Consider the following 23,716-nt stretch of genomic DNA (forward strand, 5'->3'; position numbering starts at 1 on the left):
GTAGCTCAAATGGTAAAGCATCTTCTTGCAATGCAGGAGACCTGGGTTCGATCCCTGGGTCAAGAAGATCCCCTGGGGAAGGAAATGGCAACACATTCCAGTACTCTTGCCTGGAAAATTCCATGGACAGAGGAGCCTGGTAGGCTACAGTTCATGGGGTCGCAAAAAGTAGGACACGACTGAACGACTTTACTTTCACTATGTAATACTTGATTTATTCAGCATCCTGTGTCATTTAATTTAAAAAATTGTTATAAAAATAACATAGTATAAAGGGTTAAAAGGCATTCAGGTTTTAACAAATAAAACTGATATGAGTTGAAATCTATACAGTTTGAAATTAGCATCACCTTTTCTGCCTAAATTGTGTCCAATACAAAGTCTCTTTAAAATAACACAAACTAAAGTAACTGATTCTATTGCCATGTAATTTTAGGAAACATCCCAACCTACATTTTGGGAGAACTATTATTCTTAGGGCCTTATCATTTAGATATCTTCCTGCTTCACCCTAAACAATGTATGTCTTACATTTTTTGAAACTTGGAGCAATAGCTTTTAATGTTTTCCCTTGTATTCCAGGGTTTAGATCTCAAATGTGTATCACAGCATCAAAAAATATAGTTGCTCTTTGAAGATTCAGTCATATCAGATGGCATCCTGATAATGTATTATTCATAACTCAGTCACAGATAAACAATGTGGCAACATAAAAGCAAAGCATTAAAAAGCCACATGTATCACAGAAGCCTTTCACAAAGGAATAAAAGTTCAGGAGGGGCAGGTTTTATATAGGTAAATAAATAATAAATAAGGCAATGTAGGAAAATCTTTTTTTATAATTAACCTCATGTTCTAGATAGTAAACTCCTTAAGGATAAGGACAGATCCTAATCCAAATTCTACAAAGTTTTAATATGTTACATAGTATGGCTCCCCAGCATATTAAATACTACTTTAGTTCATTTATACTATAGCTGATATTTTAACATATATGCTAAGAAGATCTCACCAAATATAGACATTTGGATTACACATTCATATTTACAATTTAATAAGTGGAAAACCAGAAAAGTTTGATAATTTTCTAAGATTTATTAAGCGGGGAAGAATAAAGGAGTTTCTGCTATAGTTCACGTGTATTTTAGGAAGAAATCTGTAGACGTCCTCATGATGATCTCACTTGAGGTTAGGAGAATGTGTGGAGGGAAATCTTTCATGATTTTCCTTTTTAATGTTTCTAATCTTGCTTTTCTCCTACTATTATATTAAATCAAAGACCGTGTTGTCACTCCCAGGTAAAACATAAACTCAGATGGAAGCCCACAGAGAGTCCTCACATTTAACACAGACATCTTTTTCAGTCTGAACAACAGCTACTTTGTATGGTTTTCACTGAGTTATGCATTCAGTTGACCTAACCATGCTTCTAACAACAAAGTCATCACACCGTTCTCTGTCTTAAAATTCTTCAAAACCTACACTGCTGCCTCACTAGAGTGCTAGCCATCCTTTCTGTATATGCCATACTTGGCCACTACCTTCTCCCCTCTGCCATCTAACTCCTGTTTCTTTCTTATGTCTCAGGCTTCCCTAAAAAGCCTCTCCCCTAAACGCATCATCTCCTGCTGTCCTGAGCTCCTCGAGCATCTCATATGCAAAGTGCTGCCACTTGATCACGAACAAAACAGACCTGATCTCAGCTTCATGGGCTACACAGTCAAGCTGGGAAGAAAGGCCTTAGCGAACAGAAATAATTAACAAAAGTGTTCAGGGTATCTTAACAGAGAAAAGACGGAAGTGTGGCAATGTAGAACAGCGGAGTGTAACCCAGAGCAATGGTGGGAGAACATCCTTCATGGACTTCCCTGGTGGTCCAGTGGCTAAGACTCTGCGCTCCCAAAGCAAGGGGCCCAGGTTCCACCCCTGATCAGGGGGCTAGATCTCACATGCCTCAGCTGAGAGCTCACATGTCACGACGAAAACCCCGCAAGTCACAATGAAAGATTCCACATACCACAGCTATGACCCGGGGCAGCCAAATAAGTCAATGAATATTTCTGAAAAGTCCTCTGTGAGGACGTCAGGACTCCATCATGGCTTTGGCAAGAAAATCAAAATGTATTCAAGACATTTTAGTGGGAGGGAGCAACATACACAGAAACACCTTAAGGCAAAGGAGAAGGGGGAATCTAGAATCTTTTAGGAAAAAGGAGAAAGAGGGGCTCAAGATGAGGATGGGGAATGCCCTGGACCCAGAGCATGCTTGCCACGGAGGTGCCCTGTTCCCATCCTCCCCACAAAGACCTCACTACTCAGCTGTAAGGAGGGCAGCTGACTCTCCTTGCTCAGCAGCAATCCCTTTGTGACACACCACTGCCTGCCTCTGGGGCCACACGTTTCCCTGGCAGCCTCCAACCTAAGTACAGGGGAGCGGGAGGGTGTGGTCCTTTCTGCCCAACGCAGTAGTCCTCGGAAAGGTCCTCTTGTTCTGGGCCTCCAGTGGCTCGGCCAACATTTTGCTCAGGTTGTTTCACTGATCAGAACACCTGATTACTCTACTCTCTCCTCCCAGCCTGAGGTTCTCTCTAGATTTTTGTTGTTGAGTTTGAGACACAATGGTTTGTTTTGTGATTCAATGACTGAATACTGTTTATAGATCCTATCAATTAGACGCAATAAATGACATACGCATCACTGCCTTCCCAGCTTCCAGTGGGAGCACTGCTGCTGCTGCTGCTAAGTCACTTCAGTCGTGTCCGACTCTGTGCGACCCCACAGACGGAAGCCCACCAGGCTGCCCCATCCCTGGGACTCTCCAGGCAAGAACACTGGAGTGGGTTGCCATTTCCTTCTCCGATGCATGAAAGTGAAAAGTGAAAGGGAAGTCGCTCAGCCGTGTCTGACTCTGTGCGACCCCATGGATGGCAGCCTACCAGGCTCCTCCGTCCATGGGATTTTCCAGGCAAGAGTACTGGAGTGGGGTGCCATCACCTTCTCCCGTGGGAGCACTAGGAAAACCGAAACTATTGTGAAGATTTAGAACTTTCTTCTAAGAAATTCCACATCAGCTATGTCTGGATGAAGCCGATAACTCTCAGTAGGCTGTTTCCCCTTTTCCTTAAACAAACAGATAATTACAGCAATTGACTGCTGGCAGTGGCACATTTGGTACAGCTCAAGCCACCACAGACATGAGAAAGGTTCACTCAATTACTTGTGGTACGTTTGTAGAATGAGCTACTTGTCAACTAACGATGGTTACAAAAGGCTTTCCCCTTCAAAGGGAGGAAAGGATCGACTCTTCAGCTTAGTAAATATACCTTAGAATAAATCTCCCAGAACTTCTGTGAAGGAGCAAGTTTTTATTAGGGGTGCCTCTCCACCACCTAGGCTGTCCCACCACTGTGTACCAGTTGTAGAGTTAGATTGTACAAGACTTGGCGGTTGACCCCACTCCCTACTCCGGTTCCAGACAATCAGGTAACTTTTATTATCCTGCGCTGAAACCATGTATAAGTTCATGGAGAGATTTCAGGACCAAGGTCTAATGACGGTGGCAAGTGACACCCGTACCCCTCAATCCCTCTGATGTGAAGGCGTAAAGAAACTGCTACAAGCAGCCACTGCAGTCAGTTGGGGAGACCAGACTGAAGGCAGAGGCTACCCGGAGCCAAGACATGAAGGAAGCAGACATGAGATCTGCCTGCGCTGGGTCTGAATTGGTCCTTTCGCACTCGATTATTGAGGAAACCTTGAAACACTATCCTGTTGTACTTTTTGAAAACCATCCCAATGTACAGAAATGTCTTTGAATTCTTCCTTTAAAATGACATGTTGGCAGCTTCTCTGGAAGTCCAGTGGTTAAGACTTTGTGCATCCACTGCAAGGGGTGTGAGTCTGTTCCCTAGTCCAGGAACTAAGATTCCACATGCCACACACACACACAAAAATTGTTTTAATAAAATGACACAGTGGATCATGCATCTCAGTTTATCTCCCTGTCCTTCCCAGGAAAATAAGTCAATTGTCTTCCAAAGCCTCAGGTTTAACTTTGTGGATCTTCACTGGATAAAGGCTATAAAAAGTTTACATATCATTTCAACAACTGTCAAAAATACTGTAAAATATTAAAAATTACAAATGTGTGCATTAGCTAAATGATGTGATTATATGATTATACACTTGGATGCTAGGTGAAAATCACTACTGAATATCTTAAAGAGTCCATGCATGCAAAGTAACAGACGCTTCTCTCATTTTTAAAAAAGGTAAATATTATTTTATTTGTTTAAATAAGAATTTTCAAGGATGGCCAAATCCAGGCCATATTTGTTGGTCTTGCCTACATACTATATAAACACAGACACACACACACACACAGCTGTGCAGGGTAAAAAACAACTTGGGATGGAGAGCAGCTACTTCCTTTAGGCTGAGAATGAGCTGTCAGTTTTGATTGCTATATACAAGGTCCACTTCACACATTTAGCGACCCACCACTCACTGGAAGGTTCCAGAATCACCTCTGATTCAAGTGTACATGTTCATGTTTTGGCAACTAAGTACAGATTTATTCATATACTGAAGAAACCTGACAAGGGAATCCAGATAATCAGCACAAAAGCAAATAATGATTTCAGGTGTGTAAAAATGGGATTTTTCACATCCTTGGTTTAAGATTCATAAACACCAAACAGGCATCGATCTTACCTGTAGGTCTTTTTCTTCTATCTTCTTTTGGAGCACTTCAAGGCACTTGGTAAAGTCAGTATGGTCTTGATCAGGAGTTGAAATAATTTCACAGCCCTGTGTTAAATAAGATAAAAGGTAGAAGTTAATAATGATGTCAACTGAGGAACAAGATCAAGAGCTATAAAAGAGAAAGCATCACACATATCCTATGATGCCTGTGTTGTACCTTGATCATTAAAATCATTATCATTATCTTTCTTATTTCACATAACAGGACCTCTCAGCAATGACGTTAGACTACTAAAATAATGATCTGATTATGACAGTCATTTTACCCTAAAAAAGTACAGCTAATACTACATTAATGGTCTTTAAAACTCACTGCTGTGATAACATTCAAGATTAACATAAGGACATCGGTATGAGTATTATAAAATATACTCACAGTGAAATGACTTGAAACTAAAATGAAACTACTTCTAATAAATGTTGAGTTTCTTTGAGCAGACTTTCTAAGTTTAATTACATGAATAGAAAAACTAATACCAGCTAATGATGAACTGATGAACTACATTTTAAGTAAAATCAAGTTCAGTTCAGTTCAGTTCAGTTTAGTCGCTCAGTCATGTTCGACTCTTTGCGACCCCATGAATCGCAGCACGCCAGGCCTCCCTGTCCATCACCATCTCCCGGAGTTCACTCAGACTCACGTCCATCGAGTCCGTGATGCTATCCAGCCATCAAGTTAGCTGTCCTATAAAATTCCTTTACAAAACCATTTTTCCCCACGTAAAAAAGAAGCAGGAAGAGAGATGCCTGTGTAAATACGCCTCTTGGATTATCTTTCGGACATAATGAAGTGAATTTATAAGTTCTTTGCCTCCTCTACAACAGATATTTTACCTAGTGAAAAACACTGAAATATATTTATAACTATAACGCCACAAAAGTGGCAGCTTGCTGGCACTAGTGAACTGAGATGGTTCGAGAAACAGTATTTTTGAAATGACACCATCTCCTCCAATGTCTTACAGAAGCAAAGGTATGTAAAACCAGAGCACAATGAGACTTTGGACTTCTTAATTCAGGAATAAAACAATGTGAGGTCTCTGACAAACAGCTGAGTAAGGGAAAGTTAAATATAATCTAGTATATAAAGTTGCCATTCAAAGAGTTCTCAAGGATACAAAACACCCACACTGGCTCTTAAATTATTCCAAAAACCATTCTCGGTAGATTTAAAGGTTCTTCTTTAACTTCAAGGTCTCTTGAAAGGTGTCGGGCTCAAGCTGTGCTTCATTCACTTATGACTGTCCTACAATGTAGTGACCAATGAAAAAATTAATTTCTCATCATTCAAAAATATATTATGTCCTAAAAGATGCATATGTCATTTTTACAATATCATCGATAAATACTTTCCTGACCCTAAAAGAACATTGAAATTTACTATAATGGCCAAGCAAGGATATGAAGTTGACTTCTCTCAGGCTAACACCCCTAAAAAAAAAAAAAGACACAAGAATATGCCAGAGCATACAGGAATATTATCAGAGAAGAGGATATTAGATTGTCAACAAACCAAAAATCACTATATTAAAACTTTCTGGAGGGCAGGCCTTATACTTTTATTACTGTTCCCAGTGCCTGGCACCAGTGTGCTATATAGTTAAGTGTTCAGTAAATAAAATTCTTGAGGAATGAAAAGGTCTGTTGGCAAATATGGTAGGAGAGCATGGCATCTTATTTTACTGCCAAATATGACAATGATTAATTATCTTCCTTTTTTAAATACTGACCAGAGAAATAATCACTCCAACAAAGGGAAACAAAATTAAAAAGGCAAACAGAAATAGCAATACAAGAGATGACTAATAGATCATCATCTGCTTTCACTGTTATCGTCCCAGAATCAGCACAGATCCACAGGAAACCTTACAGCTAAAGGGAATCCAAGACATCACCTACGTAGTCCCCCTATAATAGTCTGTAGATTAAGACAATAAAAAGAAGTTTAATTTGACAAAAAACTGGACAGCAAGATAGTAATTATCAGCAGGTCACATTTAGAAACCCTGTTTCTTTACTCCCATGACATGGGAACAAATTCCTAGATAACTGAAAGACCAAGGTCTTCACACATGCTTAGCTGCTCAGTCATGCACAACTCTCTGCAACCCCACGAGCTATGGCCCTCAAGGCTCCTCTGTCCATGGGATTCTCCAGCCAAGAACACTAGAGTGAGTTGCCGTTTCCTCCTCCAGGGGATCCTCCTGAACCAGGGATCGAACCTGCATCTCTTGCGTCTCCTGAATTGCAGGCAGATTCTTTTATCACTACCCCCAGTTCTTACGATATATCTAAAGAAGCCCAGGTCTTACGATACCTCTAAAGTTGGCTCTACAGAATATTAAGAAAAAAGCTACTTGAACGATAAGACCTAGGCTTCAGCAACTTAAGATGGACACACAGAGAAGCTTAAGTCAGGACACAGAGAGAGATTATCAGCGCTGAAAAATTCAGACTGTATCTAAATTAACTACAAACGTCTAGAAACTCTAACCAAGGCGTTTATTAGTCATCCACAGAGTGTTAGAATTTTGACTAGTTTAAACGATCCTAATATTATCACAGAATGAGAATAAATTCACCAGAAGTAGAAACAGCTCCAGGAGTCCTCTCAGGGAACTTTTGACACCTAGAAAGGAGACATGGAACACAACACATAGGTCTTTGGCCAACGAAAGACGTTTTCACTGTTTTCTGGGCCTTATCATAACATATTAGTATCTAGAAGAGGGAAAATATAAAAGTAAAGATGAAAAACTATCATGATCCCGCAGACAAGACTACTGTAGAAATGTGCTCATATTTCTTTGCAATTATTGCTAATACAAAATAAGGTTCAATTCCCTGGAGTCATGAGAACTGGGCTTTATGAAGATATTCAAGATATCAGACTTGGCCAATTAAAGTATATAACATTCTAATAAACAGTTTCCAATGTTAGTTTCCATTAGATATGTGTATTTTACATTAAGATATACAGGAATTTTCCAAAATTTCCATAAAATTCAACTACTACTATCTTTAATTTTTCTCAGTTGCCTTATTGCCTTATATATATATATATATATAATATATATGTATGATTTTAGGATATATATTTAGGATACAAGTTATTATTTTATAAGCCAGCAGGTAGCTCCAATCTCATATTATGCATTTTTCTTGGGTACTTTTTCTCACTCTACAAATAGAAATTTAAATAAGAATTCTAATAAATAGTTTGTTTTATGAATACATCACTTTTTTTCAAAATGGATTTTTTTTATACTACATTTTATTGATTTTTTTTTATTGATTCTGTTTTATACTAGAATTGGAAAGAAAAAGACTTGGATTGACATTATAAATTTCAGTGTGTCAAAATCAGAGCTATTCTGAATTTTTTCTAACCTAAAAAGGACCTTTTGAAGATACAGAACCACAATGCCCAGTCTAAAATGCTTTTCAATTAACTGAGATGTTTTTAGCCCTAACAATATATAACATAATTCTATGAAGAATCAGAGAACCTCAAAAGTTATCTTAAAATAGGAATATTAAAATTGTGATCTATTGATAATTATCTTTCTCATTGAAGTCAATAATAAAAAGTAACATCTGATTACTCATCTTGTTATTTGAGATATGAGTCACTTTATATAAATTATGATCTTGAATCTTGAAGATAACCTTATAAGGTAAATGTAATCATCACATTTTAAGATATGTAAATTGAAGTATGTGCTTAGTCACTCAGTCAAGTCCCACTCTTTGCGACCTCATGGACTGTAGCCTGTCCGGCTCCTCTGTCCACCGGGACTCTCCAGGCAAGAATACTGGAGTACAGAGAGTTTAAATAACTTGCCCAAGGTCACACAGCTAAGGAGAGAGTATGTGATCAAAGAAGCCCATACTCTTCACCTACCATGCTTTGTACTCAACCCTGTTCCCAATAAGCTTTGGGTATTTTGGAAGGTGTAAGCAGAAAAATTCCTTTATAATTGATGAAAAGTGTAGTCGCTCAGTTATGCCCAACTCTTTGTAACCACATGGACTCTAGCCTGCCAGGCTCCTCTGTTCACGGGACTCTCTAGGCAAGAATACTGGGGTGGGTTGCCATTTCCTTCTCCAAGGGATCTTCCTGACCCAGGGATTGAACCTGGGTCTCCTGCATGGCAGATTCTTTACTGTCTGAGCCACCAGGGAAGCCCAATTTACATGACTCTTTATTTAATTGGTTTTCTCCAGTTTTTACCTGAAAAGTCTTTAACTGTCAGGCAGACATGAAACCTCCCTGACTGCACGCTGCTTCCATTGTAGCCCAAGGCTTGGAGGACTCAGCGTATCCACAAACATCTGAAATGGGCAATGAATGCTTAGTTATCCTTTTCCTTGCTTATTTCTGCATTTCTAACTCATTATATTGTCATTATATTTATCATTTATGATATAATTCACTTTTTTGGCTATTAAACATCTTTCTGATCAATATCTCTGTGTAGAGGTGTTTATTTCTGATTATTTTTCTTAGACTTGAATTCTAAAAATGAAACTACTGGAAAAATTATAAGAACATTTTTTATGACCCTTGATAGATTGCCAGAGTGTTTTCTAGGAAGGCTGAAAATATGAATAATCCTACTGGTGTATGGGGATAAAAAAAGTTGCTTCTTTTAAAATGTAATACTAGGAAAGATAATTCATCATGAATTTCTTACTGTGAATTAATTTACTTGCTATGTACTTCCTTCTTAATTACAAACAAATCATTAAGGAAAAGACTTTCATTGGAAAGGAAGGGAAAAGAAAGATTATTCTGGAGTGTGAAGCAGGCTGGTCCTAGAAGTGGTTTGCCCAACTGAGGACTAAGGTGCTAAAGGACAATATGACAGAAAAGGACCCTTTGGGGACAGGAAATAGGTGTCAATCAAGGGTAAAGAGGAGGAGGCAAGAAGATGTCAAGATCACCTTTCAAGCTGGCTCTGAAAACATGAAATATATATCCCATCAAATTGGAATATTGGTAATTTTTTTAAAAAAGCAATCAGATAATATGAGTTTTGCGGTGTCTTAACATTCTAGCCCCCACACACTATTTTCCCTCATCCACTACTGAAGCAGTCTTTCTTTTTGTATGTCGTTTTTCACTCCCTAAGTCGTGTCCAACTCTTTGCAACCCCATGAACTGCAGCACGCCAGGCTTCCCTGTCCTTCACTATCTCCCAGAGTTTGCTCAAACTCACGCCCACTGAGTCAGTGATGCCATCTTGTTAGGATACATTCAAAAATATTTTAGGGAGATACACTCAAGAGTCTTAAAGAATTGAATATATTACATTTTTAATAATGAGGTTCCATAATCTTTTATTAAACTGAATTGACCAGAACTGTGTAATAAGAAATAGCCTGCCAGATTAAAAGAACAGCAGGCATAAAGCAAAATGACTTATACTCTGAATAATCAAAGATAGAGATCTAAAATTAGCCCAAACTTGTTCTCAAATTTGCTAAGAAGGGGAATAGTTACATAAAGCCAATTGGAATCTAAATCATCTATGTTCCTTGATACAGGTATGAAAATTGGCTTTTTACCCTGTAGAGATGTTATCACAAAAGTAACTATTTCCCACTTGCCTCTCTATTGTATAAGGCATACTATGGTAGATTGCTACTTCAGTTTTATTTACCAGAGTTCTAAAAATATCTCTACTTTTCCAGGTAGAAATTACCAAGTGACAACTGATGAGAAACAATTTCTTCAGCAAGAATGTCACATGACTAAACTCTTAAAATCTCTTGAGTAATAGATTGCCGAAAATAATTGAGTGTTTTCTTTCTGTTTTTCTAGATGGTATATAAAAGAAAAGAATAAATGTAATTTAACCTTGCAACAATTCTCCATTCAATCCCAAACACAGAGAGACATTCTAATCTGATATAATCTTCACTGCCCTGGGTATTGTAAAATAACCTTTCCTTTCAACATGGCATTGAACAAAAACTAAACATTTCAAACAAGAAAAGCACCACTTCTATTAACAGAAGTCAAACGTCATTTTAACACAGCACAGGGTCTCAAATAATGGCTTCTTTGCTAAAAGCAGAGTCAAGAGTTCCCAGTGGAAAAGGGTGCCTGGGAGATTTACCACATCAGGCTCAAGAATGCTTTTTTATAGCCTGCTTGCAACGCTGCCCTTTGGACTGGTCCTGGAGGACCTGAATGGTAAAGAGTTCCCCAACACTGACAAACAAACAACTTTCCCCAACAGTGGCTCACTGTGCCTAACTTATTTGTACAAACAACATGGTTTACGCCGAGAACCTGTTTGGTTATGATTGTTGTTTGTTTGGCCCCCAGTAACATTTTGGGCATGAAGTCACCAATGAGCTTCCCTGGTGGCAACACATCACACTTCTTACAATCTGATTAAGTGCATCCTCTGTGACTACTGGGAAAGGACTCTTTTGACTAGTGACTCATTTTCTCCAGAATTTCTCCCCCAGTGCCTTTCCCCTTGGCTGATTCTGCTTCCCAGCCTCTCTGTAATAAATCACAGCTGTGAGTCTGACTATATACCAAGTCCCATGAGTCCTCTAGTCAATTATGGATTGTGGAGCCCATCGTCGGAACCCTCAAGCCAAAGAGCTACAGATCCTTCCTCCCTTAGGAGGCTTGAATACGCTTCTACTTTATAATGTTCATACAAGCACAGAGACCCAGAGATCTGGTCTTGTCTGGGTGCTGTTCCTTCACACCCACTACAAACATACCAAGGATGGAACTGGTCTCCACTGGCCCTCTTCCAAGTCTCCCCAAAAAGGCGAGGAGGTGGGTGCGGTAGGATAGGGAGCACTGAAGGAATCGGTGGGGAGGGGGGTGTTCAATTACTCAGACCTCAGCAGACACAGGAAAGGGAAGCTGAATACTCACAAAAGGAAGCTGCAAGATTTCCTCAGCCTGTGAAACTGATTTTCACTTTACTTGGAGAACTCCTTCTTTTCATCCAGAGAGTTATGGTGATGTAATGTAACGGCCAGAAAAGTGCATGCATTCTGCGGTCAGAATGCCCGCTTAGATCCTAGTTAAACCATTTCTGACCTGGTAAAGTTGGGTGAATTGCTCAACCTCTCTGTGCTTCCATATTCAACTGTAAAATGTAGGTGACAGTTCCAACCTAATAGAATGTGACGTAAGGATTAGTAAAGTGTTAGTTCCTCAGTTCAACTCTTTGTGAGCCCATGACTGCAGCCCACCAGGCTCCTCTGTCCATGGGATTCTCCAGGCAAGAATACTGCAGAGAGTAGCCATTCCCTTCTCCAGGGGATCTTCCCAACCCAGGGTCTCCTGCATTGCAGGCAGATTCTTTACCATCTGAGCCATCAGGGAAGGCTCAGACGGTAAAGAATTATGTAAATTTATAAATGAAAGTAAGAAAGGATTATAGGAATTTATAAGTGAGAGTACATATAAAAGTGTCTGGTATCCTGGAAGCACTTCAAAGTAATTATTGCCTAGTACTCTTTTCAAGATTATGTTGAGATGGGAGGGAGTTTTAAAAGGGAGGGGGTATATGTATACATATGGTTCATTCATGTTGAGGTTTGATAGAATACAGCAAAATGTTGTAAAGCAATTATCCTTCAATAAAAAATAAACACATTTTTAAAAAGGCTCTGCTGAAACTTTCTCACACCAATCTTTAAAGGTAGAGAAAACCTGAGACACAACAAGCTTATAAGCAACCACTATATTTCAGCCTTTCAGAAACCAATATCCTACCCTAACTGTTAATGGATAAAGGGTAGTTTCTCAACAGTCAAACTCACTTGAGAAGTATAATACTAAGGTAAACAAAATTAAAATTTTGGCAGACTTACTTAAAATGATACTGTGCATGGTGAATTTTCAAAAGGGACCTACAGAATGTCAAATTTCACAAATGCTTATGATCACAGAAGTCTTTTTTTTTATACTAAGTATTGTGTGGCACTTCATGTGAATCTTTTTTATACCAAGTATCTAAAAGCAGCATTAGACACCTGAGTCATACAAACTTTCGTAAGAATCTGCTAATTGCTGGTATCCCAGAATGAATGACAGAATTCAGGTTGCAGGAGATCACGTATTAATAGGATAAGAAGGAATTATCATAAAAATTAAAATTATGATAAAATTATTTCAATCAGGTTCTGCAAGGAAAAAACAAAGGAAGGAATACATAACAGCTACAGGTGGGGAACCTGGGGGAGAACTGATGAGAAGGGGGTTCCATGAGCCTAATGAACGAGGAGAGAGAAACTGTCACAGAGACCCCAGAGATCGCAGAGTTAGAGAAGCAGCAGGCTGGTCTGACCCTGGAGTCATCGCTGAGGCACTGGAGAGGGCTTCGAAATTTAAAGGGCTTCCCTGGTGGCTCAGACAGTAAAGAAGTCTGCCTGCAATGCAGGAGATCTGGGTTCAGTCCCTGAGTGGGGAAGATCCCTGGAGGAGGGTGTGAAAACCCACTGCAGTATGCTGGCCTGGAAAATTCCAGGGACAGAAGAGCCTGGTGGGCTATGTCCAGGGGATCACAAAGAGAAATTTAAAGGGCATAGGCTCCTCCTTTTTAAATGCCTTAAACCTGTTAAACAAATTAAAACAAAACAGGCTTTGAAAATTAAAGACAATTTGAAAGGACTACGATTGAGGCAAGCACAAGAATGAAGGTGTATTCCTGAGACAGACTCACATAAAGTCCCTTGCCTGTCTCATCATTCTCTTCCTGAGATGCTAATAAGCAGAAGCCAACCAGTTGTAAGAATATAAAGTGAAGAACCTGTCACTCAGTTGTCAGTGGAAACTGCCTGTCTATAATTCCCTTAACAAAGCCTTTATAGCTCAGCATATGTTAATTAGTTTTAAAGCTTAAGCCTAAGAAATTACTGTACTCAGGGGTGTGTGTGTGTTAGTGTGTGTGTGTGAGTTATCCACTTAAAAAAGTATGTCGATGATAAATGGAATTGAGCTTTATATATTTATACAATTTTCTCCATCTGGCGTTAAGAGTCAAACTTGCTAATGTTTTAAGTTTCTCGTAATCCAACTTGGCTTTTCTCTAAATTTATTAATTTTAGACTGCCCTGGTGGCTCAGATGATAAAGAATCTGCCTGCAATGCAGGAGGAGGTTCGATCCCTGGGTCAGAAAGATCCCCAATATTACCATGTATAAAATAATGCTGACATCTGGCTGGGCAGAAGTGGGTAGGAGACACAGCTACAGGAGAAAATAATAAGATACATGGCATTAGGCAGAGCAATGCAGATGTTTTTCACTGAAGATTAAAAGCATCTGTCCAGATTCTGTTAAATTTAAACAAAATTGAACCGAAGGCATTGTCAAACTCAAAAGTATGCTATCATTGATTTTGATTATGAGGCAAATTAACATTCATAAATTATATACTTATGGAAAAGAAATGATTAGAAATCCCTTTAAAACCAATGTTACTAAGTATAGCTATTCAAAAGCTCGTAAGTAAACAATTATGCAAAGTAAAACAAAATACTAGCACTTTATATTAACATATTCTTTAAGCATTTTGAGAGCTCCTCCATATGTGTAACATTCAGTTCATCAGTCCATTCGCTCAGCCGTATCTGACTCTTTGTGACCCCATGGACTGCAGCACGCAGGGCCTCCCTGTCCATCACCAACTCACGGAGCTTACTCAAACTCATGTTGATCGAGCTGGTGATGTCACTCAACAATCTCATCCTCTGTCCTCCCTTCAATCTTTCCCAGCATCAGGGTCTTTTCTAATGAGTCAGTTCTTCACATCAGGCGGCCAAAGTATTGGCGCTTCAGCATCAGTCCTTCCAATGAATATTCAGGACTAATTTCCTTTAGGATGGACTGGTTGGAACTGCCTGCAGTCCAAGGGACTCTCAAGAGTCTTCTCCAACACCACAGTTCAAAAGCATTAATTCTTTGGCGCTCAGCTTTCTTTATTGTCCAACTCTCACATCCATACATGACTACTGGAAAAACCATAGCTTTGACTAGATGGACCTTTGTTGGCAAAGTAATGTCTCTGCTTTTAAAATGCTATTTAGGTTGATCATAGCTTTTCTTCCAAGAAGCAAGCATCTTTTAATTTCATGGCTGCAGTCACCATCTGCAGTGATTTTGCAGTCCCAAAAAATAAAGTCTCTCGCTGTTTCCATTGTTTCCCCAACCATTTGCCATGAAGAAACTGAACCAGATGCCATGATCTTAGTTTTCTGAAGATCTTAGTTGAGTTTTAAACCAACTCTTTCACTCTCCTCTTTCACTTTCATCAAAAGACTCTAGTTCTTCTTTGCTTTCTGCCATAAGGGTGTGTCATCTGCATATCTGAGGTTATTGATATTTCTCCCGGCAATCTTGATTCCAGCTTGTGTTTCTTCCAGCCCAGAATTTCTCATGATGTACTGTGCATATTAGTTAAATAAGCAGAGTGACAATATACAGCCTTAACAGACTCCTTTTCCTATTTGGAACCAGTCTGTTGTTCCATGTCCAGTTCTAACTGTTGCTTCCTGACCTGCATATAGATTTCTCAAGAGGCAGGTCAGGTGGTCTGGTATTCCCAACTCTTTCAGAATTTCCCACAGATTTTTGTGATCCACACAAATGCTTTGGCATACTCAATAAAGCAAAAGTAGATGTTGTTCTGGAATTCTTTTGCTTTTTCCATGATCCAGTGGATGTTGGCAATTTGTTCTCTGGTTCCTCTGCCTCTTCTCAATTCAGCTTGAATATCTGGGAGTTCATGGTTCATGTACTGTTGAAGCCTGGCTTAGAGAATTTTGAGCATTACCTTGCTAGCGTGTGAGATGAGTGCAATTGTGTGAGATGAGTGCAACTGTGCGGTAGTTTGAGCATTCTTTGGCATTGCCTTTCTTTGGGATTCGAATGAAAACTGACCTTTTCCAGTCTTGTGGTCACTGCTGAGTTTTCCAAATTTGCTGGCATATTGAGTGCACAAATCTTTTAGGATTTGAAACAGCTCTACTGGAACTCCATCACCTCCACTAGCTTTGTTCGTAGTGATGCTTCCTAAGGCCCACTTGAGTTCACATTCCAGGATGCCTGTCTCTAGGTGAATGACCACACCATCGTGATTATCTGGGTCGTGAAGATCGTTTTTGTACAGTCTTTGTATCCTTGCCACCTCTTCTTAATATCTTCTGCTTCTGTTAGGTTCCTACCATTTCTGTCCTTTATTGAGCCCATCTTTGCATGAAATGTTCCCTTGGTATCTCTAATTTTCAAGAGATCTCTAGTCTTTCCCATTCTATTATTTTCCTCTATTACTTTGCACTGATTACTGAGGAAGGCTGTACATTATCACCTGCTTATTTAGCATATGAAGAGTACATCATGCGAAATGCCAGGCTGTATGAATTATAAGTTGGAATCAAGATTGTTGGGAAAAATACCAAAACCTCAGATACGCAAAAAAAAAATATCTCCTTGCAGTCTCTTGGACAGCAAAGAGAACAAACCAGTCGATCCTAAATGAAATCAACCCTGAATATTCATTGGAAGAACTGATGCTGAAGCGGAACCTTCAATACTTTGGCTATCTGATGCAAAGAGCCAACTCATCAGAAAAGACCCTGATGCTGGGAAAAACTGAAGGCAGGAGGAGAAGGGGACAACAGAGGATGAGATGGTCAGATGTCATCACCAACTCAATGGACATGAGTTTGAGCAAGGGAATGGTACAGGACAGGGAAGCCTGGCATGCTGCAGGCCAGGGGGTTACAAAGAGTCGGACATGACTAAGCAAATGAACAACAGATTTGCAGATGATACCACTTTAATGGCTGAAAGTGAAGAGGAACTAAAGAGCCTCTTGATGAGGATGAGAGAGGAGACTGAAAAAGCTGGCTTAAAACTCAACATTCAAAAATTGAAAACCATGGCATCTGGTCCCATCACTTCATGACAAATAGATGGGGAAAAAGTAGAAACAGTGACAGATTTTATTTTTCTTGGGCTCCAAAATCACTGTGGATGGTGACCACAGCCATCAAATTAAAAGACACTTGCTCCTGGAAGAAAAGTTATGACAAACCTAGACAGCATACTGAAAAGTGGAGACAGCACTTTGATGAGAAAGGTCCATATAGTCAAAGCTACAGTTTTTCCATAAATCATGTACTGACATGAGAGTTGGATCAAAAGAAGTCTGAGCACCAAAGAATTGATACTTTTGAATTGTGATGCTGGAGAAGACTCTTGAGACTCCCTTGGGCAGCAAGGAGACTAAACCAGTCAAAATATTCATTGGAAGGACTGATGCTAAAGCCAAAGCTCCAATACTTTGGCCACCTGATACGAAGAGCCAGCTCACTGGAAAAGACCCTGATGCCAGCAAAGACTGAGAGCAGGAGGAGAAGGGGACGACAAGGATGACATGGTTGGATGGCATCACCAACTTGATGAATATGAGCATGAACAAACTGTAGGAGGCTGTTAAGGACTGGGAAGCCTGGCGTGCTGAAGTTCATGGGGTTGCAAAGAGTCTAACGTGAGTTAGGGCCTAAAGGACAAAAACAACACAATTTAATAACCTATTGGTTTGTTCAGTCACTCTTTGTCTAGCCCAACTACTGCAGTTCCCCTCTTGCCGCCCCAGAATTGGGGGTGAAGGACACTGACATGATGGAAATGTGAAGGAAAAGCATCGGGTTCTCACACTGACTATCCTTGCTTTGCTGGCATTCTTTCCTGCAGATGTTAATTACCTTGTGCAAGAAACAACAACCCTGTCCAACAGACCAAATACGTAATCTGTTGAAAAGTAGTGCTAGGAACTAAATCCTAGTTTTCCCAAAATTCTTTTCATAAAAAACAAAAAAAAAGGACATTCATCCAAAAGCTGTCTCTAATTCTATCATTTTCCTAAAGTCTTTTAAGTTTTTTGAGCCTGAGCTTCCACATCATAAAATTTGGCTAAATAACACAGTTCAATGTCTATTACATTTTAAACTATTTTACATTTTTATCATTATATTTATAACATTATTATCTTCTATCATACACATCTATATTTATGGAACAACAATTTATTCTGTGACTCTTTAAATACATTAAATACTGCAACAAGTGCCTAAACATTCTAAGTATAAGGAAGCATGCTTTAAAATCCCATTCCTATATCCGGAAAAGACCCCAAAGACTATACAACAATGAAAGAGTATTAGAAGTTACATGAGATATTACAGTTTCTTCAAAAGGTCTCAGGAAACTGAAACACATGAGGGCATGATTGATGGAATAATTAAAAAGACTGAAGTAGGTGATTTTAGCCTTGAATCAAGGAAACACTGACTGACTCAGAAAGTGAAAGATATAAAGTAAAATAAAATATCAAGGGGAAAATCTGTAAGAGACATTCCTCATTCTGAGTTCATATTAGTGAACCAGGCAGAGAAGAACTAAGACAAATGGGCAAAAGGGGAAACACAAAGATGTCACAGCTATCTGAAAAGGAGGCTTTATGGAATAAATTAAGAATGGCATACCATATGCCTTGGGAAGTGGATGGCAATCAGTTGGTCAGCTACAATCATATCATATCTATATGTTTAATATTAAAACCATCAGCATGGAAAAACACATGGACAGTGACAAGTCACACTGCTACTTATTTGAAATTCCAGATCATGCTTTGGCATGGATCCAGTGGTATGCCATGGCTTCACTAAAACACAGGTTTCAAACTGCTGCATGTGAGCAAGAGGCATAAACTGTCCATCCTAGTTCTTATCCGGCAGACCATATGGAATTAAGCGGTGGATCAGAGCTTGCCCCCCTTCTTGTCCAAAACCCAAAGGAATAAATAATTTAAGGGTTATATACATAAAGACTAGTGATTAAGTGGTTGGGATGTTACCTAACTCAAAGAAGGTTATGCATATAAAGATCTAATCAAAGAAAACGTGCTAATGGTTATGTTTTCCTCCTCCTTCTTACATAAAAGTGAAAGTTTGCAACCCCATGGACTGTAGCCCACCAGGCTCCTCTCTCCCTGGAATTCTCCAGGCAAGAATACTGAAGTGGGGTGCCATGCCCTTCTCCAGGGGATCTTCCAGACCGTGAGATCCATCCGGGGTCTCCTGCATTGCCAGGCAGATTCTTTACCATCTGAGGCATCAGGCATCGGGTTACATATTACCAATTAAAGACCAAGAATGCACTGTGATGATATGGAAATATTTCTCTCATTGCCTAACAATCCAGCTTTATCACTACTAAGTCAGATGGTTTGTTAGCCCCTCTCCACATAGCTATCAATGATCCTTGCCTATTGATACTGACGCCCTTCTGCAGCCTTTTTGCATACTTACAATAGTTAATCTGTATGACTAACAACAGATTCCCTGATGTTCAAGCTGGTTTTAGAAAAGGCAGAGGAACCAGAGATCAAATTGCTAACATCCACTGGATCATGGAAAAAGCAAGAGAGTTCCAGAAAAACATCTATTTCTGCTTTATTGACTATGCCAAAGCCTTTGACTGTGTGGGTCACAATAAACTGTGGAAAATTCTGGAAGAGATGGGAATACCAGACCACCTGACCTGCCTCTTGAGAAACCTGTATGCAGGTCTGGAAGCAACAGTTAGAACTGGACATGGAACAACAGACTGGTTCCAAATAGGAAAAGGAGTACGTCAAGGCTGTATATTGTCACCCTGCTTATTTAACGTATATGCAGAGTACATCATGAGAAACACTGGGCTGGAAGAAACACAAGCTGGAATCAAGATTGCCGGGAGAACACCACCCTTATGGCAGAAAGTGAAGAGGAGCTAAAAAGCCTCTTGATCAAAGTGAAAGAGGAGAGCGAAAAAGTTGGCTTAAAGCTCAACATTCAGAAAATGAAGATCATGGCATCTTGTCCAATCACTTCCTGGCAAATAGATGGGGAAACAGTAGAAACAGTGTCAGACTTTATATTTTGGGGTTCCAAAATCACTGCAGATGGTGACCGCAGCCATGAAATTAAAAAACGCTTACTCCTTGGAAGAAAAGTTATGACCAACCTAGATAGTATATTCAAAAGCAGAGACATTATTTCGCCGACTAAGGTCCGTCTAGTCAAGGCTATGGTTTTTCCTATGGTCATGTATGGATGTGAGAGTTGGACTGTGAAGAAGGCTGAGCGCTGAAGAATCAATGCTTTTGAACTGTGGTGTTGGAGAAGACTCTTGAGAGTCCCTTGGACTGCAAGGAGATTCAACCAGTCCATTCTGAAGGAGATCAAGGGTTTCTTTGGAAGGAATGATGCTAAAGCTGAAGCTCCAGTACTTTGGCCACCTCATGAGAAGCGTTGGCTCATTGAAAAAGACTCTGATGCTGGGAGGGATTGGGGGCAGGAGGAGAAGGGGATGACAGAGGATGAGATGGCTGGATGGCATCATTGACTAGATGGACATGAATCTGAGTGAACTCTGGGAGTTGGTGATGGACAGGGAGGCCTGGCGTGCTGCGCTTCATGGGGTTGCAAAGAGTCGGACATGACTGAGCGACTGAATTGAACTGAACTGAACAACAGCTGACAGAAGAGACAGGAAGATGATATATCACTGATGAAATCAAGTTATAAAAAAGACCACGATTTCTGTTTTGGCAAGCTCTCTTGCATGTATGTTTTCTTTTCCCTTCCTCTTTTCCTGGAAAGCCGTCTGCCATGATGTGAGCTGCCCACTGGCAAGGAGCTGACACCTCCAACCAAGAGCCAGTGAGCAATAACAGCCAGTAAAACCAACAACCAGAGCAATAATCGTGGAAGCAATTTCTGTAGCCCCAAGGGAGTCTTGAGATGTCTGAAAAACCAGGCTGTGCTATAACTTCATGAGAAACCTTGAACCAGAACCACCCTGTTATTAAATAATTGACTCTCATATGTCTTACCCGGAGACCCTGTGAGAGAAACACTGTTTGCTGTTTTTTTTTTTTAAACTGGAGATAATTGCTTAACAATGTTGTATTGGCTTCTGCCATACAACTGATGTGAGTCAGCCGTAAGTATACATATATCCACTCTGTCTTTAGCTCCCCCCCCGGACCCTATCCCACCCCTCCCGGCCATCATAGAGCATAAGGCACCAGCTCCCTGAGCTCTACCTCAGTTCCCATCAGTTGCCTGTTTTACACAGGGGAACAAATATGTGTCAATGTTACTCTCTCAATTCATCCTAGCTTCTCCTTCCCCTCGCCACGCCCAAAGTCTGTTCTCTATGTCAGCATCTCTATTTCTGCCCTGCAAATAGGTTCATCAGTACCATTTTTCTAGATTCCATATATATGTGTTATGAATAATATACAATATTTGCTTTTCTCTTTTTGACTCACTTCACTCTGTATAATAGGCTCTGGGTTCATCTACCTCACTAGAACTGACTCAAATGCGTTCCTTTTTATGGCTAATTATTTGCTGTTTTAAGCTGCTAAATTTTAGGACAATTTATAACATAGTAATAATTAGTGAATACAAATGGCAAGAACTGGGATATACTCTGTTTAGAAGCTGACAAACCAACCACTTGATATTTTAGTGTTTTCAGAAGTTTATCATGCAAACCAATTTTAAAGTCAAATGAATCAGTGCTGGCTACGAATATGCTTCATGCTTTAAACAAAAATTTAGCATTTTAAATTTCTTCTTTATTTTACTTTCCACAATAGAGCCTCAGTTTTACCTTCATTGAAGACCCAGATAAGGTACAAAAAAAAAAAATGTGTATTAAAATGGAAATAACCTCCTTTCACTTGTAACAGAGCAAGTGTTTCACTTGGAGATAATGGCTTACATGAATTCTGTGTAACACTGCATTAACTTGTTGTCATTACCATCATTATTAAACACAGCCAAACATTCACCATGTGCTCTACAGGGCACATGAGCTTCTACAAGACGTCACTGGCACCCTGTAGGAACACACCCAAAGAATTCAAAAGCAATGGATTCTCATCTATACATGAAGGAAAAACAAAACAAAACAAAACTTGATTGTACTCCATCAACTTACACGTATGCAATGTAGGAATTAGAAGGTTCAGTTAATCTTCCTTTTTCGAACTAAACGTCAACAAACATAAATGACTTTTGGGGATTAACATCAAAAGTGGTGCAGGAAATGTAAGAGAAATTCATCTGAAGGTATTAACTCAAAATTTTCCTTTACCCCTGAGCCATTCAAAAACTAAAAACCCTGGCTTCCCAGTCTTTCCAGCTATGTCCTTATCCTCTGCAATAACTATCAGACTGACACTTGCAGTTTTGGCAAGCCTGCAGCATAAGAGTGGGTGACTGGGCGGGGGGAGCAGAGGGGAGGGGAGAAACGGAAGGAGAGAGAGAGAAAGAGAAAGAAAGAACAGACACGTCTGGCCAGATCTTCAACTGGTTTCTGAGTCTGCCTGTCCCTGCCTCTCCTGCTGTTTCTTCTGCTCCTGCAGATATGATTAATGTCTATGAACTGGCAAAACTCTGGTTTGTAAGCAAGGCTGAGGGCTTTCTGTCCCAACGAGGCTGAGGTATGGAGTTAATGAGAAGTGAGACTGTGGGGAATGAACAGAAACATGCCAATGTTAAAGTAATTGAGCATGAATATCAGACACTGACTTGGGAACAGTCTTCATTTGCTGATGGGAAGTCTGATCAGCTGCCGGGTGGATGGCGTGGGTGCACAGATCTGCATTCATTGCTGGCCTCAGAATTTCCATCACAACAGCCCACACTTTATAACCTTGGTACCTTGCTTCCTCACCTAGATTCCTATTTCCCTTTTCTTCTCTTTTGTTCTTTTTCCCTCCCCTGCCTCACTCTCTTGGCTCCTCCTTTACTTCCATCCTACAAATGCTTTCTTTTTTCTTGTTTATGAATTTATCTCATCTATCCTCAAGCCTCACAAAGATTTAAAGCTTCTCTCAATAATTGCTTTTTCTTTAAAATATGCATAATTTACTAATGCCAGTTCAGAATAACACAGATGATGGGGTTGTGGCTAGAAGAATTGCTGATGCTATAATTTTCATTTTAAAAACCTTGCATTGTCCTCTAAAGCCAGTGAGAGCTTGAATTATTAATTAGTATAAGACACTACTCTCTGTCTTCTATCATTCTCAAATAGTTTACTTGTATGTTCTTAAGTGGCAAAGAACTTGGGAAGATTTGCACAATAGTGACAAAATGAACACCTCAATAAGCTCTACATTATTACTAATTTCAAGTTTTAATGAAGTGTTATTCAGAAGAGTAATAACAGTTTTAAGAAAACTAAATATTAAAAAAAAAAAAAACACCTTTGGTTCTAAAATTCTGTGGTTGTTGCTGTGTAGTTGCTAAGATGTGCCTGACTCTTTTCCAACCCCATGGAATTTACCAGCCAAGAATACTGGAAAGGGTTGCCATTTCTTCCTCCAGGGGATCTTCCTGACCCAGGGATCGAACCCAAGTCTCTTTTGTCTCCTGCTTTGGCATGTGGATTCTACCACTGAGCCACCAGGGAAGTCCTCTAAAATTCTAGGAATGCATCATAAGGCATTTTTACAAAAATTCATTTACAAAGATTTTTTTTTCACTCACAATACAAATGGACAAAATTTAAATGTACATCAGTTGGAAACTGTTTAAGTAAAATACCATTCATTAAATGAAATTTAAAATGATGTGTGAAAAATACATAACTAATGAAGATGTAGAAAACACAGTATACTTTTAATGAATGAAAAGCTACAAATTCATTTAATATATACATGCTTAGAAGACTAAGCATTAATGCTTATCTGATGGTCACAGACTTTCTAAGATTGTGCTTCTACTTGTCACTTTCTAAATTTCCATTTGAACCTGTAGGACAACTGTTAGAAAGAATACTGAAGTAACAAAGTAACTAAGAAAAATGAGTTTCTCAATCTCTACACATACAGCAAGGA

The 23,716-nt window shown here is 39.5% G+C and overlaps 1 protein-coding gene across 4 annotated transcripts in view; it reads right to left on the minus strand.

The window, feature by feature from the left end:
- The window catches only part of TPK1 (thiamin pyrophosphokinase 1), a 380,616-nt gene that overhangs the window by 181,680 nt on the left and 175,220 nt on the right, over positions 1-23,716 (minus strand). For all 4 annotated transcript variants that reach the window (XM_040260087.1, XM_040260089.1, XM_040260088.1 and 1 more), the window contains one exon: positions 4,714-4,809. In XM_040260087.1, the coding sequence (XP_040116021.1) occupies positions 4,714-4,809 (96 nt within the window). The remainder of the gene's footprint in view (positions 1-4,713; positions 4,810-23,716) is intronic.

The sequence above is a fragment of the Oryx dammah genome, unplaced genomic scaffold (assembly GCF_014754425.2).
Source record: "Oryx dammah isolate SB20612 unplaced genomic scaffold, SCBI_Odam_1.1 HiC_scaffold_18, whole genome shotgun sequence".
Lineage (NCBI taxonomy): Eukaryota > Metazoa > Chordata > Mammalia > Artiodactyla > Bovidae > Oryx > Oryx dammah.